This window comes from Camelina sativa, chromosome 9 (genome assembly GCF_030686135.1).
Source record: "Camelina sativa cultivar CO46 ecotype springtype chromosome 9, ASM3068613v1".
Classification (NCBI taxonomy): domain Eukaryota; kingdom Viridiplantae; phylum Streptophyta; class Magnoliopsida; order Brassicales; family Brassicaceae; genus Camelina; species Camelina sativa.
In genome coordinates, this window is record NC_141888.1 from 31,483,821 (window position 1) to 31,506,024 (window position 22,204).

At 32.8% G+C, this 22,204-nt stretch overlaps 2 protein-coding genes, 1 long non-coding RNA gene and 1 pseudogene across 6 annotated transcripts; 3 read left to right on the forward strand and 1 right to left on the reverse strand.

The window, feature by feature from the left end:
• The first annotated feature begins 660 nt into the window (after positions 1–660).
• On the forward strand, positions 661–4,017 carry LOC104712184 (protein REBELOTE). The gene is made up of 11 exons (XM_010429023.3): positions 661–753; positions 943–1,055; positions 1,188–1,254; positions 1,367–1,475; positions 1,549–1,659; positions 1,777–2,265; positions 2,421–2,720; positions 2,809–3,135; positions 3,240–3,446; positions 3,567–3,747; positions 3,845–4,017. Exons 2-10 carry the CDS (start codon positions 947–949, stop codon positions 3,744–3,746), a joined length of 1,899 nt encoding a protein of 632 aa, XP_010427325.1. The 5' UTR covers positions 661–753; positions 943–946; the 3' UTR covers position 3,747; positions 3,845–4,017.
• Positions 4,018–8,471: 4,454 nt separating this feature from the next.
• Positions 8,472–9,737, forward strand: LOC147939041 (uncharacterized). The gene is made up of 2 exons (XR_015565173.1): positions 8,472–9,204; positions 9,351–9,737. It is a non-coding gene; the product is annotated as an uncharacterized LOC147939041 (long non-coding RNA).
• Positions 9,738–12,357: 2,620 nt separating this feature from the next.
• Positions 12,358–13,046, forward strand: LOC109126550 (small polypeptide DEVIL 8 pseudogene; annotated as a pseudogene). Its single transcript, XR_015566577.1, has one exon. The product of XR_015566577.1 is annotated as a small polypeptide DEVIL 8 pseudogene (transcript).
• A 6,455-nt stretch (positions 13,047–19,501) lies between these two features.
• Positions 19,502–21,145, reverse strand: LOC104732803 (magnesium-protoporphyrin IX monomethyl ester [oxidative] cyclase, chloroplastic-like). Of its 3 annotated transcripts, none has more exons than XM_087464566.1 (4): positions 20,405–21,145; positions 20,149–20,314; positions 19,968–20,066; positions 19,502–19,881 (listed from the first exon to the last, which is right to left on the reverse strand). In XM_087464566.1, exons 2-4 carry the CDS (start codon positions 20,185–20,187, stop codon positions 19,618–19,620), a joined length of 402 nt encoding a protein of 133 aa, XP_087320692.1. In that variant the 5' UTR covers positions 20,188–20,314; positions 20,405–21,145; the 3' UTR covers positions 19,502–19,617. The 3 variants fall into 3 exon arrangements, with proteins under 3 accessions (XP_087320692.1, XP_087320693.1, XP_087320694.1); XM_087464567.1 differs by having other exon boundaries at positions 20,211–20,314; positions 20,405–20,542; XM_087464568.1 differs by having other exon boundaries at positions 19,968–20,083; positions 20,211–20,314; positions 20,405–20,542.
• Positions 21,146–22,204: the final 1,059 nt, after the last annotated feature.

Sequence of the window (22,204 nt, forward strand, 5' to 3'; positions counted from 1 at the left end):
GATTCATACCGTAGTTAATGGATTGGTTTCACCAATGATGAGCAGAGCAGATCTCTTCAGTGTCGCAATTATTGGTTTCACTAACTTCGACTTCATGAATCACCTTCAATTCAGATTCGATTGGGTTCGTGCGATTAGGTTTGGAATCAGTGAGAAGGAGGAGCGAGAGAGAAGACGTTGGTTGCAATGTCACGATCGACACTATTTTAATTTTATTAATATCTAATATATAATTTTGTGCTAGTTTTGGAACATTTAAAAGTGTGTGCTAATTTTGGACTAAAAACTTAAAATTGTGCTATTTTTGTCAATTATTTATTCTATATATTAACTAAAAATAATACAGTAAAATACATAAAATAGGGTTGCGATATTATTTCATAGATAAATATTGTTTTCGCTTCATAAACAACTTTTTTGGTTAATTTTTAAGAACATTTTTTCAAATACAAATAAATCACATAATATAAAAACATTTATATGTTAATTTTATTTATAAAATATATAAAAACTGTATATCCATAAGGATTAGCCGATTAGGCAAGTAGCAACCAACCCTTGTCCACGTCAGACAAGACCCGGACCCGGATAGTTGGATCCGTATTGACAACCCACCCACTTGCCTAAAACCCAAAAAAAAAAAAAAAAAGCCCTAAAACCCTTGTGGACTTGTTCCTTCTTCATCGTTCACCGCCGCGTTCTCAGTCTTCACTTCCTCCTTCTCCAATTCCTCTGTGCTCTTGGTTCTAAAGGGTAAGTTTTTCTTCTTCTTTGACTTCTCTTAGGTTAATTTCGATTTCGAAGTAGCTCGTATTTGGAGATTGCTAAACCCTAGTTGTTAAATTGGGATATAGTCTATCAAATTTCTGGATTGAGAGTTCAAAGTTATTAATTTTTCTTGTGCATCAAAGCTGATACGTAGAAACCCTTTTGCAATCGCAGTCCAATGGGTAAGTTGGGGAAGAAAGCTAGGAAATTTGCCAAGAAAAATCTCCAGTCCGTTGAGAAACGAAACAGGAAGCTTAAGCCTTTCTTCAAAAAGAAATTTGCAAAGAGTAAGTTATTATTTAAGTATCATGCTTTTTTTGCTATATAGCCTTGAAAAGCTTTGTTTTTTTTATTGTACCTTGTTTCTACTTATCGCTGGTTTCTTTTGTAACCAATGTTATTAACTTTCTGTGGTTCAGAAAATGGGCGACGTGAAGCGGGAGATAAAGAGGAGGTGAAGAAGGTTGAGAAGCAACCTAAGAAGATGTAAGAGTTTTTTTGTATAGCTGTACATTCCTGCTACTTAAAACAGCTGCTCAGTTTAATCTGTTCGAGTTTCTTGTACCATGTGATTGTGATTTTGCTTATACGTTTTCAGATGCCCTGTAGAAGATTTTCAGGATATACCCATAGATGCTGTATTCGGAAAGGATGATGATGAAGTTCTCCACGATGGTGATTCAGATAGTGATGGATATCTGGATGAGGTATTAATCTTAGTTTTTCAGTGAAATTTCTCTGTGATGGAAGCAAGTATTCATAGTATTTTCTTATGTTCAGGACTCTGCCGCTGTAGAGGGAGCAGAAGGTGATGAGATGTCGGTGCAGAGCAAAGAGAGTATGTCAGAGCTTAAAAAACAGAGGAGAAAGCTTGCGAAGTTGAATGAAAAGGTAACAGATACTTGTATTCTTAAACTGTTGAAATATGGTAGATCTAGATTTGTTGTTAGCCTGCTCTTATTATATGGCAAAGTAATGGTGAAAGAAACTATCTATCATCCCATGCAGTTGGTAGACGAAGCTGGCTCAGATATAATGAAGCGCAGAGTACTCTCAGGATCTGTTTTAAGCACTTGTTGTGACCTAGTTGATGAGAAGCAGTCTGTTCAAGCATTAATTAGGTTGTTAAATTGGTATCGAGCTGCATGTTATTATGGGCACGAACCATCCGGAACTGCTAAGCCTGATATAGTCTATGACATAGAAGACGGTGAAACATTTGCAAAGGTTTTGATTTTTGTTCTCCAAAAAGCTGATCACACTTTCAGGAGTATTCTGGGATTATCAGACTCCAATATTAAGGAGAAGATTTTGAAGTTGAAGAACAACCCAAAATGGGATAGTCTAAAACCACTGGTCAAATCTTTCTTAAGAAGTACATTGCATCTTGTTAAGCACGCAGCAGACTCGGAGATAATAGTTTTTGCTGTTACCCAACTTAGAGTTTCTATCGTGCTTTTTGCTGCATTTCCAGATCTTCTGAAAAAATTGATCAAGGTACGCTTTATATATAGAATACTATTCGCCGATAGAATACTAGCATTTAGAGAGACGCATTGACAGTTCTTGGTTTACATCCTTGAGTAAATTATTTAGATATGATGTAGCTTTGTTTTCTTGGAAAGTCAAATTTCATTGTGTAATTGGTGCAGATATCTATCCACTTGTGGGTAACTGGTGAACACACTCTATCGAAGCAGGCTTTTCTAATCTTGAAAGACATCAGTATGGTTTTTAACTCGGAATGCTTTGATACCTGCTTAGTCAACATGTATAAAGCCTATCTACATGAATGCGATTTTCCAACGGCAAATTCAGAACGTCTGCTGTTCCTCAGAGATTTTCTTGTTGAGCTATGCTCTCAAGATGTGCAGAAGTCATATACCAAGGCCTCTGTTTCTATTACACAACTTGCCAAGTTATTGAAGATGGCTCTCATTACAAAGAATAAGGTGCTTCTTAGTATTTGCATACTTTTTCCCTTCTACTTAAAGAGTGTTCTTATATGTCTTCTTAGCCTCTTTCAATTTTTGTAAGCAGGAAGCTGTTGAGAAGATACATAGTGGGCAGTACACAAACTGTGTTGATCTCTGGGTAAATTTTATTGCCGCCAACGTTCAGGATTGTGATCTCAAGACTCTGCTTTATACCATAGTTCAGGTTATAAATGGAGTTGCTCAACTAATTATTGGACCACGGTACCTGCTCCTAAGGGTTAAATGTATTCAATGGCTCAATCATCTCTCTCGGACAAGCGGTATATTCATCCCCATTGCATCATTGGTATGGGATATGTTGGAATATAAAACCACAAATGATGGTGAAAAGCAAGAACAGAAGAAGCATGACGCAGTCTCAACCGTAAAGGTAGAAATTTAGCACCATAAAGGCTCTGGAGTAGAAATTTCTTACATAATAGATTTCAATATATATCATCCCCTGGGTAAGCTAATAGATTCTTTGCTTTGCAGCTGCCCAAGAATTGGTTAAAGTCCCAAAATTTCCAAGAACAGTGCATATTTTCTGTGATTGAAGTGCTTGCTGCCCACTTTGCTCAATGGAGCTTCCACATCTCATTTCCAGAACTTGCTACTATTCCCATCATGAGGCTGAAATATTTTTACGAGAAAAGCAATATGGAAGGGTTGAAACGAGTGGTGAAACGCTTTATCGAGCAGGTAAATTCTATACAAATTAAAGCAACCAAACCAACCCATCTACTGCCGTTTGGGGAATATGTTCAAGAATCTTGGCTTAGTGTTTTGATGTGAGAATGGCTTTTATTTATATGTTTGTAGGTAGAGTCGAACATTGAGTTTGTGCAGAGGAAGAGAGATGACGCTACTTTCTCTCCAAACGATCAAAAATCCGCAGACTTGTTTATGCAGCATGAAAAGCAAAATACAAATGCTTCTTACACACAATACTATCAAAGCATCATAAACAAAGCTCCTGGGACTAAGAAGAAGAAGAAATGAGGTAAGTGTGGGAACTAATATACTATGTTGTGATTTTGTAACACAAATTCGTTATTCTCAGACGTTTGATGAATTTTTGTCTTTGTTTTTTGCTGCAGTTATTGCATCAATGCAGATTCCCTTGAAACTACTCAGATTTTGTACTCCATTTTTGGCGTTGACGATGTTTAATTTATTTACTTTGTGTTTCATGAATAACTTTCGAAAAGATCTGATACATTTATGTGTAAAACTTGGTGTAAGAAAAAGAAAAAAGTGGATTTCTATTCTATTTTGTACTAGTATTTTAGTGACGTACTCCGGGCTTTAACAATACCAAGTTCGTTGAGTATGAATGAACCCTTGAGGAGGTTGGCATGAAAAGTGAGACTCTAGAGGCCATATAAAGAACTAACGCTTTGAATGGAGAAAGCATGTAATGCAGAGCAGATCAAGTGGTTTAAGCAGGCAAAAAGACAAAAAAATATGAACTGTACACAGTTCATCTGCATTAATTTTTAAAAGCAAAATATTTTTTGAATGGCAACTTAGTGATAGGAGAACTGTATTAAAGGGTGATCTGCTATTTATCTGTCCTCCCATTCAAAGCCTAAATCAAGACGACGATACCTTGTAACAGAGAGTGTTAAGTTTATTATTTAGGCTTAACATTCCGGTTCACAAAATAAAGAAATTGACCGACTTAATTTTTTGATAGAAAAGGGTTACATTTTTTTTTTCTCTATATCCTTTTTGGTTGTCGATTAAACCCATCAAACTTTTTTTTTTTTTTTTTTTCTTAATAATTATAAAATCTGAACATTACAAAAGCTATGACAAAAGTCACACAGTTCTTTGTGAAACAAATCACACAGTTTTAAAAGCTGGAAAAGCATAATAGAAATAGGCCAATACTACAAGTAGACCAAATAGATAGTTAATCGAATCTTCCGCTCCGGTTGGCTTTGATAAACATCAAAGAGACATCTAGCCACGTCCCTAAACCCATCAAACTTGTCACATCGTTTCTAATATTTTGGTTAAGAACTTAATTATTATGCTTTTTTCTAGAGATACTTTTTACATTGTTGAGAATAATTATTATGACATAACTAACTCCCTTAAAACAATGCAGAGTCTGACGAGATTCTTCTGCAAAATTTAAAGCACGATGGGTTTCCATCTCACGACGAGATAAGATTTTATTTCTTTTATTTTTATTTCTTGTTCTTGTATTTTGCTGATCCAGTTTGATGATTCAGTAAAAAACAATTCTTATAAAAAGTAAGAACCAATTGGAGGAATACTGGAATAGTAGTCTTGTACTCTTTGTACACTAAATTAGCCCAATCATAAAATTCCATACGTACTTATTTTACTTAAAAAAAAACATGTACTTATTTTACTTGGTCATGTATACAAAGATGTTTTTTTTGGTCGGTGTATAAAGATGTTACTTAATGGTTACATGTATAAGTGGAAGTATAAAGAGATATGTTTATGATCATGTATGTAGTTCATCAAATACTGAAATTGCTGAAAGAAAAGTGTTTTATAATTATGTTATTCATATATCAAACAATGGATTACTGATATAAAATCGTCAAACGTATTATAATTAACACTCAGCTGTAAGTCAGTAACTCAATTTTATTGCGTCTGTCAATTAATGTAAAGATCTTGCAAATAAAAATCTTCAGAATCATGAGATTGAAATATCAAATTGAGAAGATTGATTACAACATCAGTGAGTTGGTTTTGCTGGATCAAATCATACACAGTTTCAAATGTAAAGAGATTATGATTTATGAGCTTGAATGTTTAGAACTTTCTATACAAAAAAATATGTTGGTTTCTGTCTTCACATAAAGAGTGTTGATGTATTTATCTCTTAAACAGTGTGTTTAATTTATCATAATGGCAATATGCTTTGTTTTCTTATGATGTTTTAACTACTAGCAATATCCAAAGGCAACAATTCTTTCTTTTTTTTACAAAACATTAATTATCTCTTACTGTTGGAAGAACATAACAAAACATTCAAGAAGAAAAAAATGAAAAAGAAGCATCGATGTAAGAAAAATATGGGTAGCGATGATCTAAGTCTAAGTAATTAGCATGTCATCATATTTATACTTTCGAAAAGTAAACAAATTCCTATATAATAAACACAGTCTTATATACTATTATATTTCCTGCTGTTAAGGAAGATGGTGGTATAATGTAATTGTAAAAAGAACAAAAAAAACTATAATGGACGTAATAGTTTGTCATTTATGATGTAATTAATCAATTTTGGAGAAGGAGTTGGAGAGGAGGGGAAAAGAGGTATACGAGGAGACAGAGGAAGAGGCTGAGAGTGCCCAAAAGGGTTTTCCAAATGAAGAAAGCTAATAAGAATAGACTATGTATATATATATATATTTTCATTTCAGAGTAATAATTAAAACTAAAATTATAACTCTCACTTTCTCTTTTCTTCTTCCTTGTGTAAAAAACTGTCAGCGAAATTTAAGGGCTATCTATACACACCTACGAAGTAGTACCCTCTTACATTTATTAATTTCCACAACCAATCGTTTTATTGGTTCTTTCGTATTGGTTTGAAAGCAATTAATGTGTCACGAGAGACTCACTTTGTAGAGACGAGCTTAATTAGATTTTAAAATCATAACCTCTTTCTATTAGTACTATAGAAACATATTTGTCTTAATTTGATTAGTTACTAGTTAGGGTTATGTGTGTAAGTGTGTTATCCTAAGCTTTTTCTTTTGTTGTCATCGCATATGTATATAGTATATATAGTCTCCCATCACTTTACATCTTCAATTTTTAAATATACTATGCTACTAGGTATATGTGGGATTAATTAACACGTAGTGACAACTATATAAGACCGTTTTTTAGTAAGTACGACAGGTAGATTGAATCACGGTTGCGAAAAATACTGAAATTCAACTGTGAATATACATATACTGATAAGCTCCTAATTTTTGAAAATATTCTTGAACTTATGAAATATACGTTCAACAATATTACAAAAACTTCGAGACTGAACCGGTTGTAACTCGACCAAAGGGTATGTATAGTTAATATAGAAAACGATAAGAAAACATTGGTGTACACATTATGACATGAAGAGATGGATGTGACAATAAAAAATTAAAAAGAAATAAAAAGGGTCCCGTACGAGGAGGAGGATAGGCTCTTTGGCTCCACTTCTCATGTATCCGTACTCTATGGCATATGCAGCCACGTCAATGTCCCATCTCCTCCTCTATCTTCGTGTATCTTCTTTTTCTATTTTTATTTTTCTCTCTTTCTATTCTTCAACTTGGTACGTCCTAACTTATTATACGCACGCACTTACATTTTTTAAAATCTCTACTATAATGTAAAGTTTTCATTATGTGGGCAACACTAGGGTTTTGTGCCATACCACATCCTCGTTTCTCACCAATATATTTCTGACAGCATAAGATTTATCGTGTACTAGCTAAGAAATAATCTGGAGTTATGCAATTGCAATTAATAGCTATATAGTAGTAGCTGTTAGACGAGTCCATATCTCAGGAATCTTATGTATATTCAATGAAAATTAATTAGCCTATAGGGCTCATGCCCAACTATATATCTGGACTTGTTATGGTATACTTTTTTTTGGTCATCATTAGAGAAATTGAACCTGCAGGAGAATCATTTAATATACCAGAACACCAAGTCACCAAGCATAATGCCGTACATGTATGAAGTTGTAAAAAAGAAAGAGGAAGTCCACAGTCCACTTCGTTTTGTAAAAACGAATTGCTAAATCTTTTTGTTTTGTATGACCATAATTTACATTGTAGATCACAGATCAACATTTTGGTCATACTTCAAAAGAAAAAAGGAAAAAATTGATCATATCTTTATACATGATAATTAAGAAAACGTAATTCATATTGTTTCCAGTCCGGTAGTAAATAATAAACCAATATGTCTCTAACCGACTAAGTAATTACATAAATTATTGAATACTTAAAGCTGAAATTTATTGCATCTGCGTCTGAGCGTCTCTGTAGTCTTTTTATTTTATTTTTAATAAAACTTTTTGCAATACAATTCTCCTAATAAATCAGCAAGTTCCAATAAATTGCGTAGGAGGAAGGATCACAAATGAGACGCCGAAATAATAGGTCCTTGCAAGCTTTTAGCACAACAGTAAGCCTAATTACATGGGATCTCATACGATCCAACAAAATCGATTTGTTTTTAAATGAAGTCAAACATGCACATAATATTTTATGCGTTATAAGAGTAAGTGATTTTAAAGTTACTGTTTATAACAGAAGATATCAGATGAAGAACTTATTTATAGTTGATGACTTTTTGAAAATATATGTATGATATGACACAAATTAAAGTTGATGACTATTGCATACTTTTGTCGTCTAATGTATTTACAAGTAGAGTTGTCTTTCTTTAATCTATCAATATTCAATAGGAAACTCTTTAAGTGAATTTTTTTGGATATTGGCTTAAGAGAAGTTGGAGGTAAAAAAGCAAGCGCCGCTCGATGAGACAAATAGCAAAGATGATCACTTTTTAGAAAAACTAAAAAGGAACAATGAACATGAAAATGTGAAAACCCACAAAAAAGTTTTTCAAAGTCACAATAATTTAATATGAATAAAAAAAAATATAAGAGAGAAAGAAGCAGAAACTGTAAGGGGAGGGACCAAAAGCAAGGAAACGTCTGAGGAAACCCTAAACCCTAAATGGTGACGACTGAGACTGAGAGAGATAGAGAGAGGAAGGGAGCTGTCAAATGTGTCAATTTCCATCGATCCACAAAACTTAATGCTTGTGAACTACGCAAAGCATCTCTCTTCTCTCTTTGTTTTATAACACTTTGCTCAATTAATTTACTCTCTTCAATTTCTTTCTTTTTTTTATATCACTCAGATTTACCTTTTTAATTAATTATGGCCACAGTGAGGGTTAATGAGCTTTGGTATATTTGGTATCTTCGATTACGATGTGCAACTGTTTCCCTAATCTTTCTCCCTCTCTCTCTCTCTCTCTCTCTAGTATGTCAAGAAAATCTCGTCCGTCGATATCTTTCTCTTTCCTCTATTTAAACTCTTTACCCTTTCCTACTTTCTTCACCCTAAAATCTCATATCTTCCTTGTTCTTTTTTCGTCTTCAGATCTCTTTTAGTCTTTAGGGTTATTGTGATGATGAGTTCAGATTCTGAAGTTAGTGGCAGTCATTGTTTGCTATTGCAACATCTTCAAGATTCAGAAATCAGATTCTTTTATGGGTTCTCCTTTGGAACCTATATTATTTGATTTGAGAATCTTGATGATGCTGCAGCGGCAATTAAATGACTTATTTCTTTAGGGTTTTTCCTTCTTCATATTTTTCTATTCGGAAATACATATCAACATGTCTTTTTATCCCTCCAATAATGACTTGCGATGAATCCTATAGCAAAAGGTATATATATATATATGCATATGTTAATTTTTGTTTGATCGACGCATATGTTTAATGAAAGCATATATATTTTTATTTTTATTTTTGATATATTTGTGTGCGTATGAACATTTTGTTGATGAAATTAACGACAATGAATGATGTAGGAAAAAGGTGGACGGATGTACTGATGTATGTATATGGTGCTTTCAACTGATAAACTGAATCCTTATGTCTTTTTCCCTTTTTTTTGTTATACTCTTTCTCCAATGTATAGATCGTGAACAAAAAATTCCGATTAGGTTTTAGGGTTATATTTGTACCGCCAAAGAATATATGACTCTTTACTCTCTAAAATAATCAAAGCTGAGTCATAAATGCAAAGAAAGTGCTTACATATGTCTGTTGTTTTATGTTCGGTTACATCTGGTTATGTCCCTTCTCTTTGTCCGTTGGTTAATCAAAGGACTCATCTTCATGTATAATCCAACCCCTCCTCCTTTTTTTGTGTGTCCAGGGTTTTTTATAATATATTAATATGTGATTAGATCTCTACTTTCGGATCATGCTTCTCTAAATGTAGTAGATGATGATGTGATGCGTATGTGACAGGTATAATTATGAGACTTCTTAACTTTTGTTATATACATATCTTTCGAACCTGATTTCCTAGAGAAGATTTTCTAACATATGAATCTCATTTCTAAAGGTTAATTAATTATAGTGCCAATCGAACTATGATCTATCCCTTAAGTGTGTGAAATTGTAGTTTAATGTATGAAAAGGGGATAATAATTGTGCGAGCAAATAGTATTATACAATAAAGTGGTTTAGTTGTGTACGAGGCTTTTGCAGTTGTTGCTGCAAAGATTCGATGATATATTATCTATAGTATTTAAGATCTGCCAGAAATTGGTAAATACTGTGTTGGAACTACAACGTGTATTTAGTTTGGATGATTATCATTTTCTTGATGGAGTACTCCCTATTTAGACCAAGCAAGTTCAAAGTGGGTAGATTTTATTTCAAAGGGTTCTATAGTATCGATCAAAATCTTAAATCAAAATTGCTTCCTAAAATGTTGGTCTCATTGATATGTGACATGTTGAAAGTTGAAGTTTAACAGCACCAACGCTAGCTTTTTCTTATGTATCAAACATACGCATGGGTTATATTTGAAGGCAAGTGAGGTAGATTTGTGTCATGGATTCTCTTTTTTTTTTTCAATATTCAAAACACTTGAGTTAAGTAGTAAATTTGCAAATATTATTGGTATAATTTGGCTAGATATACAACGACACTAGAAATCAAAATTCAGACAATAATCCCGGATTACAGTTAGGTTTGAAAACGTCTTTATGCAGTATTTGCAGATTACTATCAATACAAGCTTTTGGGAGGTTCTGCTGTGTAAGTTAGGTCATCCGTGATTCCAATCATTCCATATATAGTACTTTAAATTATGTGTTGAGTTGTAAACATCATCCGTCGTGATCTCGCAAGCTGTTCTTTGTGTTAAGGGTTAAAAATAAACACTGATGTAACTGACGGACAACAAATTTGATTGGTTACATTTGGAATTTTCCAAGATTTAGTTTGATGGTTGGTCGGTCGATTCAAGGTAAACGATTATCAAATGCATCCCCCATTATTTATCGTACGTAACGTTGGGCATAGGGCTTTTTGTAGATTTGGGCCTAAACTGTGGGTGTATAACGTACATACTATCTTTCCTAATCCTCCTCGGTCCGAAGAAATATGGACATTTTTGCAAATCAAAATAGATTAGAGTTAATTTCGAACTTCATCTTCGATGCCTTACAAAGTTACAAGTGAAATATTAAGAATGCATATTTTTCAAAGAAAAAAGAGAATGTTAATCTTTATTGTCTGATAGATTCTGATATTTCTGATTACAGCTCTTTTATTCTTCCTGAGTAAGCAAATCTTTTTTTACTCTGGATATTTTTATGTAAATTTTTTGCTAGTTTTCATATACATTGGTAATAGGACGAGAAATAATAAAAGGGAAAAAAAGAATCGCTTGCTTGGAGACGAAGAGACCATTGTACGAGTTGCATCCAATCATAGGCTAATCTAGCTAGTAACCTAGGTTAAACTCTGAGATATACTCGTATGAAAATCAGTAATGGTTATTTAGAAAATATATAGTAAGAAATTCTGATTAGTGTTATTGGTGATTGATCATCCTAACCACAATGATTAGAACAAGATTTGGTGCTTGACTAATTCGGATTTTGTTTGATATGTCTCTGCTTTTGCTTTTTATATTCAATGCCACTGTTAAGCGATAATGACTTTTTTTTTTTTTTGTAAATTACAAGAATATTACTTACTACATTTGGATTCGTTATTAATAATATTTACTTCTGATTTATTGAGATGTGTATAAGCTTTCAAAGACTCAAAATTATTACAAGTCTCTGAGATGTTGTTACATATTCTGAATTGTCAACGAACTTTATTAGTCCGAGTATCGTTTTACTGGAAGAGTGAGTGGTTGTGTTTTGTTAAGCTATGCTTTTATTTTTATTTTACGTTGGATCTCTATTTTTTACCTTTTCTATTGTTTTGTTGAAGAGTGAATATGACTGTTGTTGGTGGAATAATAATGAATTGTACTGAGAAAGCAATAAACAGTTCCAGTTGCAGTGAAAAGCTCACTGAGAGTTTAGATTTGCTTTCATGCATTAATATCTCTCTTTCTGCTCAATCTTTTCCTCTTTCCTGACTCATGCACCCGTTTTTCAAAAAACGAACTTTGAATACTCCAGTTTTTGTTCATGTTTTTTTTTTTCTTTCAACTTTTTATTGAAGTTAGTGAAATTTACAAAACAAAAAGAAACAAGTGCTTCTAAAGAAACCCATGTTTTGTTGTAAGAATAAGATCATCAATCTAGTTGGAAAACTTAAAATGCTATGAGCCTTTCATGTTTTTGTTTCTTATTCACAGGTTATTTCCTTTTTATGTTTTTTTCGGAAATATGCTTAGGTTTAGAAAAATATAAAAATAAGTAGTCCTGTGATATTTGAGGTTTATAAATTAAATATATCTTGAGTAAATGCAATGGAAAAAGGAGAAATTAAAAACAAACTAATTATTAAAGCTTGCTTTATTTTATTGTTCTTTCTCGTTGAGCCGTTTTGTGTTCAAAAAGATACTTAGTTGTAAAACGATTATAAATGGGGAAGTACCCTATAGTCTCTCTTCCTTAACTCTCTCTCTCTCTCTTTAACTTTGGTGAATCTCCCATATCCGAGACAAAAAATCTCAAATCCACCTGTCTCCAACAAGAATCTATCTAACAAAATCATCACTTCACTTCCCAATTGCAGGGTTAGAAGTCTAAGAATCTTAAGGCAAATTTAATGTCTCGACAGAGGATCTCACCGCAGTTTCAGTTATCGAAAAAGGAAAGGTTTGGAGACAACGAAGGCATGTCGAGACAGAAACAGGGGAAGTACAGTTTCACGAGGAAGTGTGGGAGATTGGTGAAAGAACAAAGAGCTCGCTTTTACATCATGCGGAGATGCGTCGTTATGCTTATTTGCTGGACTGATAATCATAATACCTACTCCGACCACTACTAGCTAAATCAATCATCAAAACCCTCTCTCTTCTTCTTCTTCTAGCCGCAGTTTTAGTCTATGAAAGTAGATTAGAGATACAAATGTACATAAGGGATTCTAGTGTCTCGTTTCAACGTTTCAACGTATTAGTTGTAATTTAGATTCGAATGTTTGTGACTTTGTGTTATGTTTTTGGTTATCACTTATCAGTTTCAGTGTATGCACTTGAACAATAGAGAATATAAAATATAAATATATCAGTTCGTTTTCTTGCTCGATCATATCGATTTAATATTAGTTACTTGAAGTTGAACGTGAATACGTGATTTGAAAACATATCGCAGTATTGTCTAAGCCGATTTGTTTAAATCACGTGTTATGACTTAAATGTGTTAGAGAAAAAAATATTTTTTTTCAAAAATGAGATGTGAATCTATATATATAAAGTTAACTTTACTCACTCCTGGTGCTGCCACATCAGCCACTCCCTCAATTGAATAAGTCCAATTTTTTGATACAAATCCACTAAGCAATTCATATTCATTTGTTTCATATTTCTTTAAAAGCCCAGTTTTATATTTTTTTAAAAGCTCAGTCCATTAGTAATACATGTTTTATATGCTGTAGAAATAAAACTCTTCCCCAGGAAGCTCCACTCTGTCGTCCGCTGGTGTGCAGCCTGAAGTGTCTCTCCCCTTCTTAATTCTTTCATCTCAGAACATCTAAAAGATATCTTTCAAATTAATCTTTTAGCTTAAGAAAAAACAGTAAGATTCACTAATGTTATCATCCTCTAAAAATTTTCAAAATTCAAAATAAAAGTATTTGTTTTCCTCCTTCATAAACATTACCTACGCCTTCAAAAGAATTTAAACAAGAGAACGAGAGAACATAACTGAAAGTATAGCAAGAATACAAACAATGGGGGAAAAAAAAAGTCCACCACTTATCATGACAACAAAAATAGAACATACAAGATCAACATATATTGAAGAAACTTCCCACAAACAATCTCAAAAATAGGTCTAAAAGTATTACGACCACCAGGAGATAGACATATGCAAAGAGGTCTTTTGCTCCAGGGACACCTAGATCATAAAAATTGTCGGCTTCGAAAAACATGACTACTTAAAAATCAAAAGAAAAAACAACTCAAACGAAAAAATAAGATAAGCACTTACAGAAGATCATGGAAACACAACTAAAATTCAATTAACATTAGTCGCCAGAAATTGACAAAACCATCACCAAACAGAAGAAAATGTAAGAGATACATACACCGTTAGTTGAGGGAAAAGATGTTGAAATTCAAGTTCCAGATTTTGTTCACATTAGACTTAAATTGAATGACTTACTAAACCAGCCACAAAAATATACACCCAAAATGGTTTTTAAAAAAGCATCATAGAAGCAAAAATTAAATTTTACAACACACAATTCACATCCAATCGAAAACCACACTTTGGGGCCAACCGAAACAAAACTTAAAACTAAGATCTCAAAAACAATGGATAAATTAAATATGAAATGAAAGGAAGAAAACAATTAAAAACAACAGATTTGCACACCAATTAACACTTAACTGAAACGAAAACATTAGGGGAGAACCAATTACCCCCTACAGATGCGAAGCAAAGAGGAAAACACCCAAATACACCCAAAACAAATGTGTACATCGATGAAAGGGATGAATGAAGAAGGATAACAAGCATCAAATAAATAGTTTCAAAACTCTTATTGTCCTGTAGATCGCAAAAATGACTTCTCTGCTATCCGTTCACGAGACACTACATTTTCTAAGGGAACAAAGCCATTCCAACCTCAATAACATACCACTAAAGATCCAATAAATCAACACAATTTTTAGGCTTACAGAAAATAAGACCCAACGGCAGAAGCACAAAGAAAAATTAAAAAAAAAACCAATGAAAACAAAATTGTAAGTAACTGAGATTTTTAAACATTTTTAATCAAAAACCACTAACTAATCACTACAAACACAAAAGTATTGACAAAAAAGCTACTTGCACAAGTTACTAATTAAATAATAAAATAATTAAAAAAATTACCTACAACTACATATAATAATATCAAATAACAATCCAACGACAAAATAACAATTTTTTAATTAAAGTAACGACTAAAGCGGGACAACAACTATTACTATACAAACTTAACTTCTAATTCTATATTTTTTTAAACGAAAAAGAGATCATGATGATTTAAATTAATTAAAATAAAAAAATTGACTACATTATACTAGCTGAAAAAACATATAGAAAAAAAATAAATCAACAAAAGAGCAAAGAAAAACATACAAATAACCTAACTAGATGAAAAGAAGAAAAATACATACCAAAAAAACAAATTAACAAAACAACCGAAAAATACCTTTATCTAATTTCTGCGCGTAGCGCGGGTCAAATTCTAGTATGTGATAAAGATTTTCGAATATCCTTAAAGTCAAAGGACAATTATGGTAACTTCAAATTGTTCCAAAGAAATAATGCTGTGACTATGTAGTGGATTGAACATGCGAATTATAAAAGATTATCTTGTTAAAGTAATAAAAAAAAAGAGTCTTCTTCTTTTTTGCCAAAAAACAAAGATTATCTAAGAGGAAGAAAGCTTACATAAACATAAAAATAATTATTTTATGCAATGGATCTGCACTATGCTAAGTGCTAACAAAACGTAACATCTTACGTAGTCCATGATTACATGCCACTTAAATACTACTATAAGAAGAAATATTACAAACGTGAAAAAATATTCAGATTTATAAATTGAAGCCACTACGTATTATTTGGTCCCGTAACTTCCATTGGTATCATCATTATATATGGCCACATTAATTATAAACTTATAGTTCATATTAATAGCTTAAATAAATGATAGTAATATGTAAAAAGAAACCATGGTAATCCTCTTTCTCTAAAATAAAATCTAAAATCCTTCTGCCTTCTCTCTAGCCAAAAAACCGCCGCCTTAGTTTTGACCGGCTCCGGTGGCTTCTTCAGCACCGGAGTTGGGGTTCCTCTGTTTAGTTTGTCTTTGGTTTCTTCTTTTATCGGCACATTCATGTTTTTTCTTCCAACGGCCTTAGATCTAGATTTTCAGATCTAGTATTTTTTAACCTTAGATCTTTCTAACCTTGGGTTTAGCTTCTTGGCTTTTGGTTTCTCTGTCAAGTTTAGCTTCAGATCTGGCCGTTCCTTGGCTGAGGCAGTCCCCAACCGCTCTTCACTGCCTCTGATGAAGATTCTTCACCAACGCAGATCGAGATCTCTTTCCTGTTTTTAAAGAGTCATTCTTCCTGAGTGGTCTCTAGGCTTTGGTATTGTCTCACCGCCCTCGGTAGCTCCTCCGTGAAGCAACATAAAGGGTCGCACGGCTTACTCAATCGGTTTTAACTAGTGGTAAAAGAGGTTCTTGCATGTTAACCCGTTGTGTGTTTTTTCTTTTCTCAGATTTGTTTTTATTTATCATCATAAGTTTTAGGTTTTAAATTTCTTTTTTTGGATCTCTTATTTCTGATCCGGGAAGTAGTGAATGGGTGTTGTGTAATTTATCTGTCCGGGTTGTTTCCCCTTTAGCCTCCGGGAGTGTTCTTGTACTCGCCGGCTTAAGTCTCCGGAAGGATTAAATTCCTTGTCGGCCTTTGTATTTCTCCTTAAAGTTATTATCAATGAATCATTCAGACGAAAAAAAAAAAAAAATGATAGTAATATGTAATTGTAGTGGCTTAGGCCTAGCTAGGTGATTTAAATAAACAAAGCTAAGGCTAGAAAGATCGAGTCTCTTAAAGAAAGAAAGAAAGAAAGTACCAATGCTGCTAGTCATTGAACTACCACTACAAGAAAACATGTTGAAATCCTACTAAATTTCCTACCAAAATTTTGGTAAAACAAATTTCCTACCAAAAACTTACAATTATTTTACGAAAAACAGTTGTCGAAGGAAATTGAGAGGAAAATTCCTACGAAATTTAATCGTAAGAAATTCGTAGGAAATTTCCTACAAAATTCTTTCAAAACATAACATCGTAGAAAATTTTGAAGGAAAATGGAACAAATTAAATAGGAAAAGAGGGGTTAGGAATTTGGTAGGAATATTTCTTTCTAATTTCCTACGAAAAATATACTGAAGATATTTAGTAGGAAACTCGTAGAAACGTTTTCCTTCCAATTTTTTACGAAATATGTTTCCTACCAAATTCCTACTAATTGAAGAAATGTTTTCTACCAACTTACTTCAAAATAGTTAGTCGTAGGAAAATTGTAAGTTTTATTTATTTAATTCATTTACTTATAAATTTAAAATCATTTTTATATATATATTGACTTTACATTTACAAAATATTTTTTTATCTATTTACTTATAAATTTAAATCTCTACTACCTATAAATTACAAAATAAATCAATAAACTTTTTCAAACTTAACCCTTAAAGTTTTAAATAAAGTCATTTTCTTAATCCTAAAACACTAACCCAAGAATTTATCTATTTTAGTCAGATATTAGAAGATTATTTTCAAAATAAAATTTTAGAACAAATATACTGGTTTCCATTAAAATTTCTATAATTATGGCTTTCTTACACATTAATATAGTAATTAGTGAAAGCTTCTTATTGGCTAATATACTGAAACAAGGATTGCACTGTCCACCGTTGATATTTTAAATCCAACGGCCTATATCTTCTTCTTCCTTTTCTCTTCTTCTCCTATGTCTCTTCTACTCCACCGATGAAACACAAGTTCTTTACTTTTTTTTTTTGAAACACAGACTCATGTCGTCAATTTCAGTCTTGTGACAAACGAGATGATGATGAACAAAGAATTCACTAGTATCTTTCTAGCTGTCGTTCACCACCATCATATCTCGAAGCTTCCGCTGCTGTTCACCACCTTATTTCGATCCTCTACAGCTGTGGGTTCGCTCGATGCCACGATTTCAATCTATTACCTTAGTTTTGTTTGGTTTTTTCATTTCTTTGAGTTGATGGAATTGATCGATTTCATATTTGATGTTTCTGTGTTTTTGTTTGTGTTTCAGATTTGGATCTGATAAAAAAATGACTGATTGAGGGTCTATTGAAGTATTGAATATTTGGTGTTTGGTGGAAGACGAGAGCGGTCTATTGCTAGAGACGGTGGCAGATAAGATCGTTTCATACTGTAGCAGGTTTGGTGGGTCGGCGGTGAGATCTCAACGGCGGGAACCGGATTCTCTCGCCGGGTCTTTCCAAGCCGCTGTGTCTGCTGCAAAGCTTTGGTCCTTGAATCCGCTGGAGCTAATGCCCTGACTCTCTGCTTCCGGTTATACAGCAAGATCCGAGCCTCCGATATGATTCCGGGGAGTATTTCCGATTGCTTCCATTTTATAACTGTGTCCTCATTGTAATCGGTCCAGCCCTAGCCCATTAAGGGGTATTAATTTTAATATATATATATATATATATATATATATAGTTAAAATTGTATGGATCTTAAAAGATAAAACTGTATTTGGGATTATGTATTCCTTCAATTGTTAATCAATTTTGAATTTATAAAAATGCAAAACTTATTGGAAACGAGGAAAATTAATTGGGGGGTTTGATCTAGAAAAATAGAATAAAGTTTTGGTAGGAAAAAAGAATGAAGTTGTGGTAGGAAAATAGAATTAAATTTTTGAAGGAATCTGGAGTGAAATATTTCGAAGGAAAACGGAAGGAAATAATTAGAAGGAAAATCGAAGGAAACAGTTTCTTTTGAATATTTCGAAGGAAAATTGACGAAACTGTCTTTCACTGTTCTTTCTTTTCTCCTATGAAATTTCTTTCGAAAGTAGTTTCGTAGGAATTTTGAAAGATATTTCCTTCCAAATTCTCATTAATTTTGATTTCCTTCGGGCTATTTCCTCTTTCGTTTTTCGTAGGAAAATGGTAAGAAATCGTTGTTTCTTACTAATTTTCTTCGATTTCTACGGTAGGAAATCAATCAGTATACTGCTAATGTTATGATCAAATTTTTTTTTTTTAGAATAAATATATATCTAGATTATCATCAACTTTCTTAGTTTCATCAACTTATTGTTATTGACGGACGGACATAAAGTTTTTTTTTTGTTTTTTTTCATCTACAAGTGCAATGACTATCACGATAATCATAACATTGATTGGTACCGTAAGTGGATGTATACTACATTTTTCATGTTTTTCTAATCGTCCAGTTTGTCGATGTAGCTATTGTTTTACTTTTGATACTTTGTGGTGACATTGCGATATTTTAAAATTTTAACGTTTGACCATCAGTGATGATCACGCATTTTTATAATTAAGTTTCTTTTCAATAATTATGGCAATGATTATGCAGAGTAAGCATGGAGTGTTCCCAATATGACCACTATCTCAACATACCTGCTCACTATACATCTTTATTATTATACATGCATATACCGCATGCAAGTTTGTTCAAATTTGATCTAAGAGCATGTGCATTGGTTGGGACAAAAATTTGGTCCTTCAAATATATTAATCTTATTTACAAAGTTTCTTAATTTTGGTATGAGCATTAGTGTCCCTCAATAGTTGGTCCCCTGTAAAAAATAATATTATTTTTAATATTTAAAATTAAATATTTAAATTAATAAGTAAAATCATATTAAAGTTTAAATTCAAATAAAACATATTAAAATTTTATAAAATCTTAATTTTGGTGAATCCATTGTGTAACTTGATCAAATATATGCAATACAAGTATTTGGTTTATTGCAAAAAAAAGATGTTTCTCAGTTTTGATCATTCAATTACAAGGAATCAAGAAACCAGCTGTAAACTCAAGACTTGACATTGCTGCTACTAATAAACAAGATTAGGCTCAAACTCGGCGAAATCAACAGAGCCAAATTCAACAGGAGGCATGAGATAAGCAGCCAAGATCTCAGAGGCTAAAGAAGCAACCAAAGGAATCCGCTTGAGTGTCTTGATGAAAGAAGGATCATCGGTTTGTCCTACAGCCAGCAGCTTCTCATAGCTCACAACCATTCTATCCAATTTCCTCTTAAACTCAGGGTTCTCAACATCCAGCACCGCCGGGAATATTCTTGTCGTGGTTCGGTTTGTCTGAAACAAAGTACAACATTTTCAGAAAAGGGGGTGGTGCAAAAACACAGCTTTAATATTATTCTTCTTGTTTCAAGTTCCAATACTTCGATGATGACATGCATATCGAACTCCTTTGTGTTTAACCCGATACCCTCGTAGAAGTTAGTTCTTTGACAATCATTGAGGTACATTGTCACATAAACCTTGTAAAGCCAATCCTCTTAGTTAGGCCAATGTGCAAAACACATTTGAAGTTGAGAGTTAAAGAGAGTTTAGTTTAATTACCGAGAGGCAGAAGAAGCGAGACCAGATATAGAGAAGCATATGAGCTAAAGAAGAATTTTTACCTCACTGCTGGCTCATTTAAGTAACTTAGTTGCATAAGATCATCTACTCCATCGAGAATATCATGATTTGCAGGCACTAGAGTCTCTGTTTTGACTTTTAAAACCTGTTGAATCACGTGTAGGAAACAGTTTCCGATCAAACACTTAAAAATAATAATCAACATCTACCTCAGGGAATTCATAAGGTCGCTTACTTTTCCCTCAGGTAAGGCAAGAACAGACTCTTCTCCTGAAGTTTTCAAAATCTTCCCCAGCTCCCAGTTACCTTATGCAAGATCCAAAACAGATGTCTACTCTCACCCAAAGATCACACTAACAATAAATCTAAAGGCTTGAGATCTTTCTTACACAGCTTTCTTGGCTGAATTGTGAAGACTATATAAAAAAAATTATGATCTGATCGAACACAATCTAATCTAGATTGAATCTTGAATCATAATATCATTGATTTCAAAAAGGATTAAAAAAAAAAACGTTTTTTTTGTTTCTTTTTAAATCAGCAGAAGACCAATTCCTGTATCAGTACTCTATAGACGATCACAAATCAGATAAAAGATACAAAATTTCTCATAAGAAGTGAGCAAAATTCTAAAAGATAGAAACTTGATTCAATCTGTATAGCTCAATAGAATTTAACTTTGAACAAATTAGAAACTTTAACAATAAAAAGGAGAGAAAACGCGGCAATCAGAAAACTGGAGAAACTTCAGATTCATAGATGACTTCTTCTTTGATTTCTCCACCGCCCCGATGAGATCGATCTTTAAATCAGACACCCAAAAAATCCAATGATCCTCAATAATATAAAAACTCAGGACACCAATGAAGGAATATAAGATTAAAGAAAAAAATGTTTGTGGAAGTAAATGATATATATATAAGTTACAAACACTTGGGGTTTAAGAGTAACAATGGCGACTGATAAAATTGAAGAGAAGATCAAAAAAAAAAAATCGGAGAAAAAGAAAGAAGAAGACGAAGATGCAACTTACCCACATGTTGCCACGTGTTAACAAGGACGATGGAAATTACGTCCCGTTTATAGATACGTTTCTTCGATATTTCAATCATTTCAATTTAAATTAAATGTTTTAATTACGTGGGACGGATGAAGGACCAAGCGATGCACATGCTCTAAGAAGACATATATAGGACAATGATATATCAAGACTCAATTCATGTAGGTATAGTCCGATGTATCTACGAATCTATGTGAAAAAAAAAAATTAAAAAATTGAAACTGGCTGCCTTTGCTTAAACAATGTCAAATGGGTCCGATTTAATTGTCCTGCTAAAAAAAAGGTGCCAATACTTTTTCCTAAACTGTGTATATAAACATAAGAGTATAATTGAGGGCATTAACAAATATAGGAGATATGATTAGATATGTAATTAAGTATAAATTCAATTCCATTATACATATAAAGAGACAAATTAAAATAGTTCTGTAAGTGATGTAAGGGGGGTTTTGGGGAATGATTGATTGAAAACCATACTTTATCAGCCATCCCCACAAATCCAAAGGGATATTTTGTTTAATGATTTAATAGAATATTTGATTGTTCATTAGCATGCTTGATTTGATTTTGGCTCTTAGACAACAACCACGCGGACAAATATTCCGGTTTGACTTTCACTGTTACATTTTTCACTTTGCGGAATCTTTTGTACTTTAGTTTACTCGTAATTATTGGGATTGCAAAATTTTACAATTATAGTTTTCATTTCTTTTTCTACAAAGGTGAAAAATGGGAGTGAAGAGCCTAAATAAATTGATAAACATTTTATCAAAGAAAACAAATAAAAAAATCCAGTTTTTACAAAAGCGAGCAAATATGTATGTTTTTTTTTCATATTTTACAAATCGCTAGACGCTAGTCGAGCGGTCGGAGTGGACCTAGCGCCTAAAAAGAAAATCAAAGATTAAACGGAGATTAACATGGGACTAGTTTTAGGATTATTTTATTAAATTATAATAAAATAAAAATTTATAG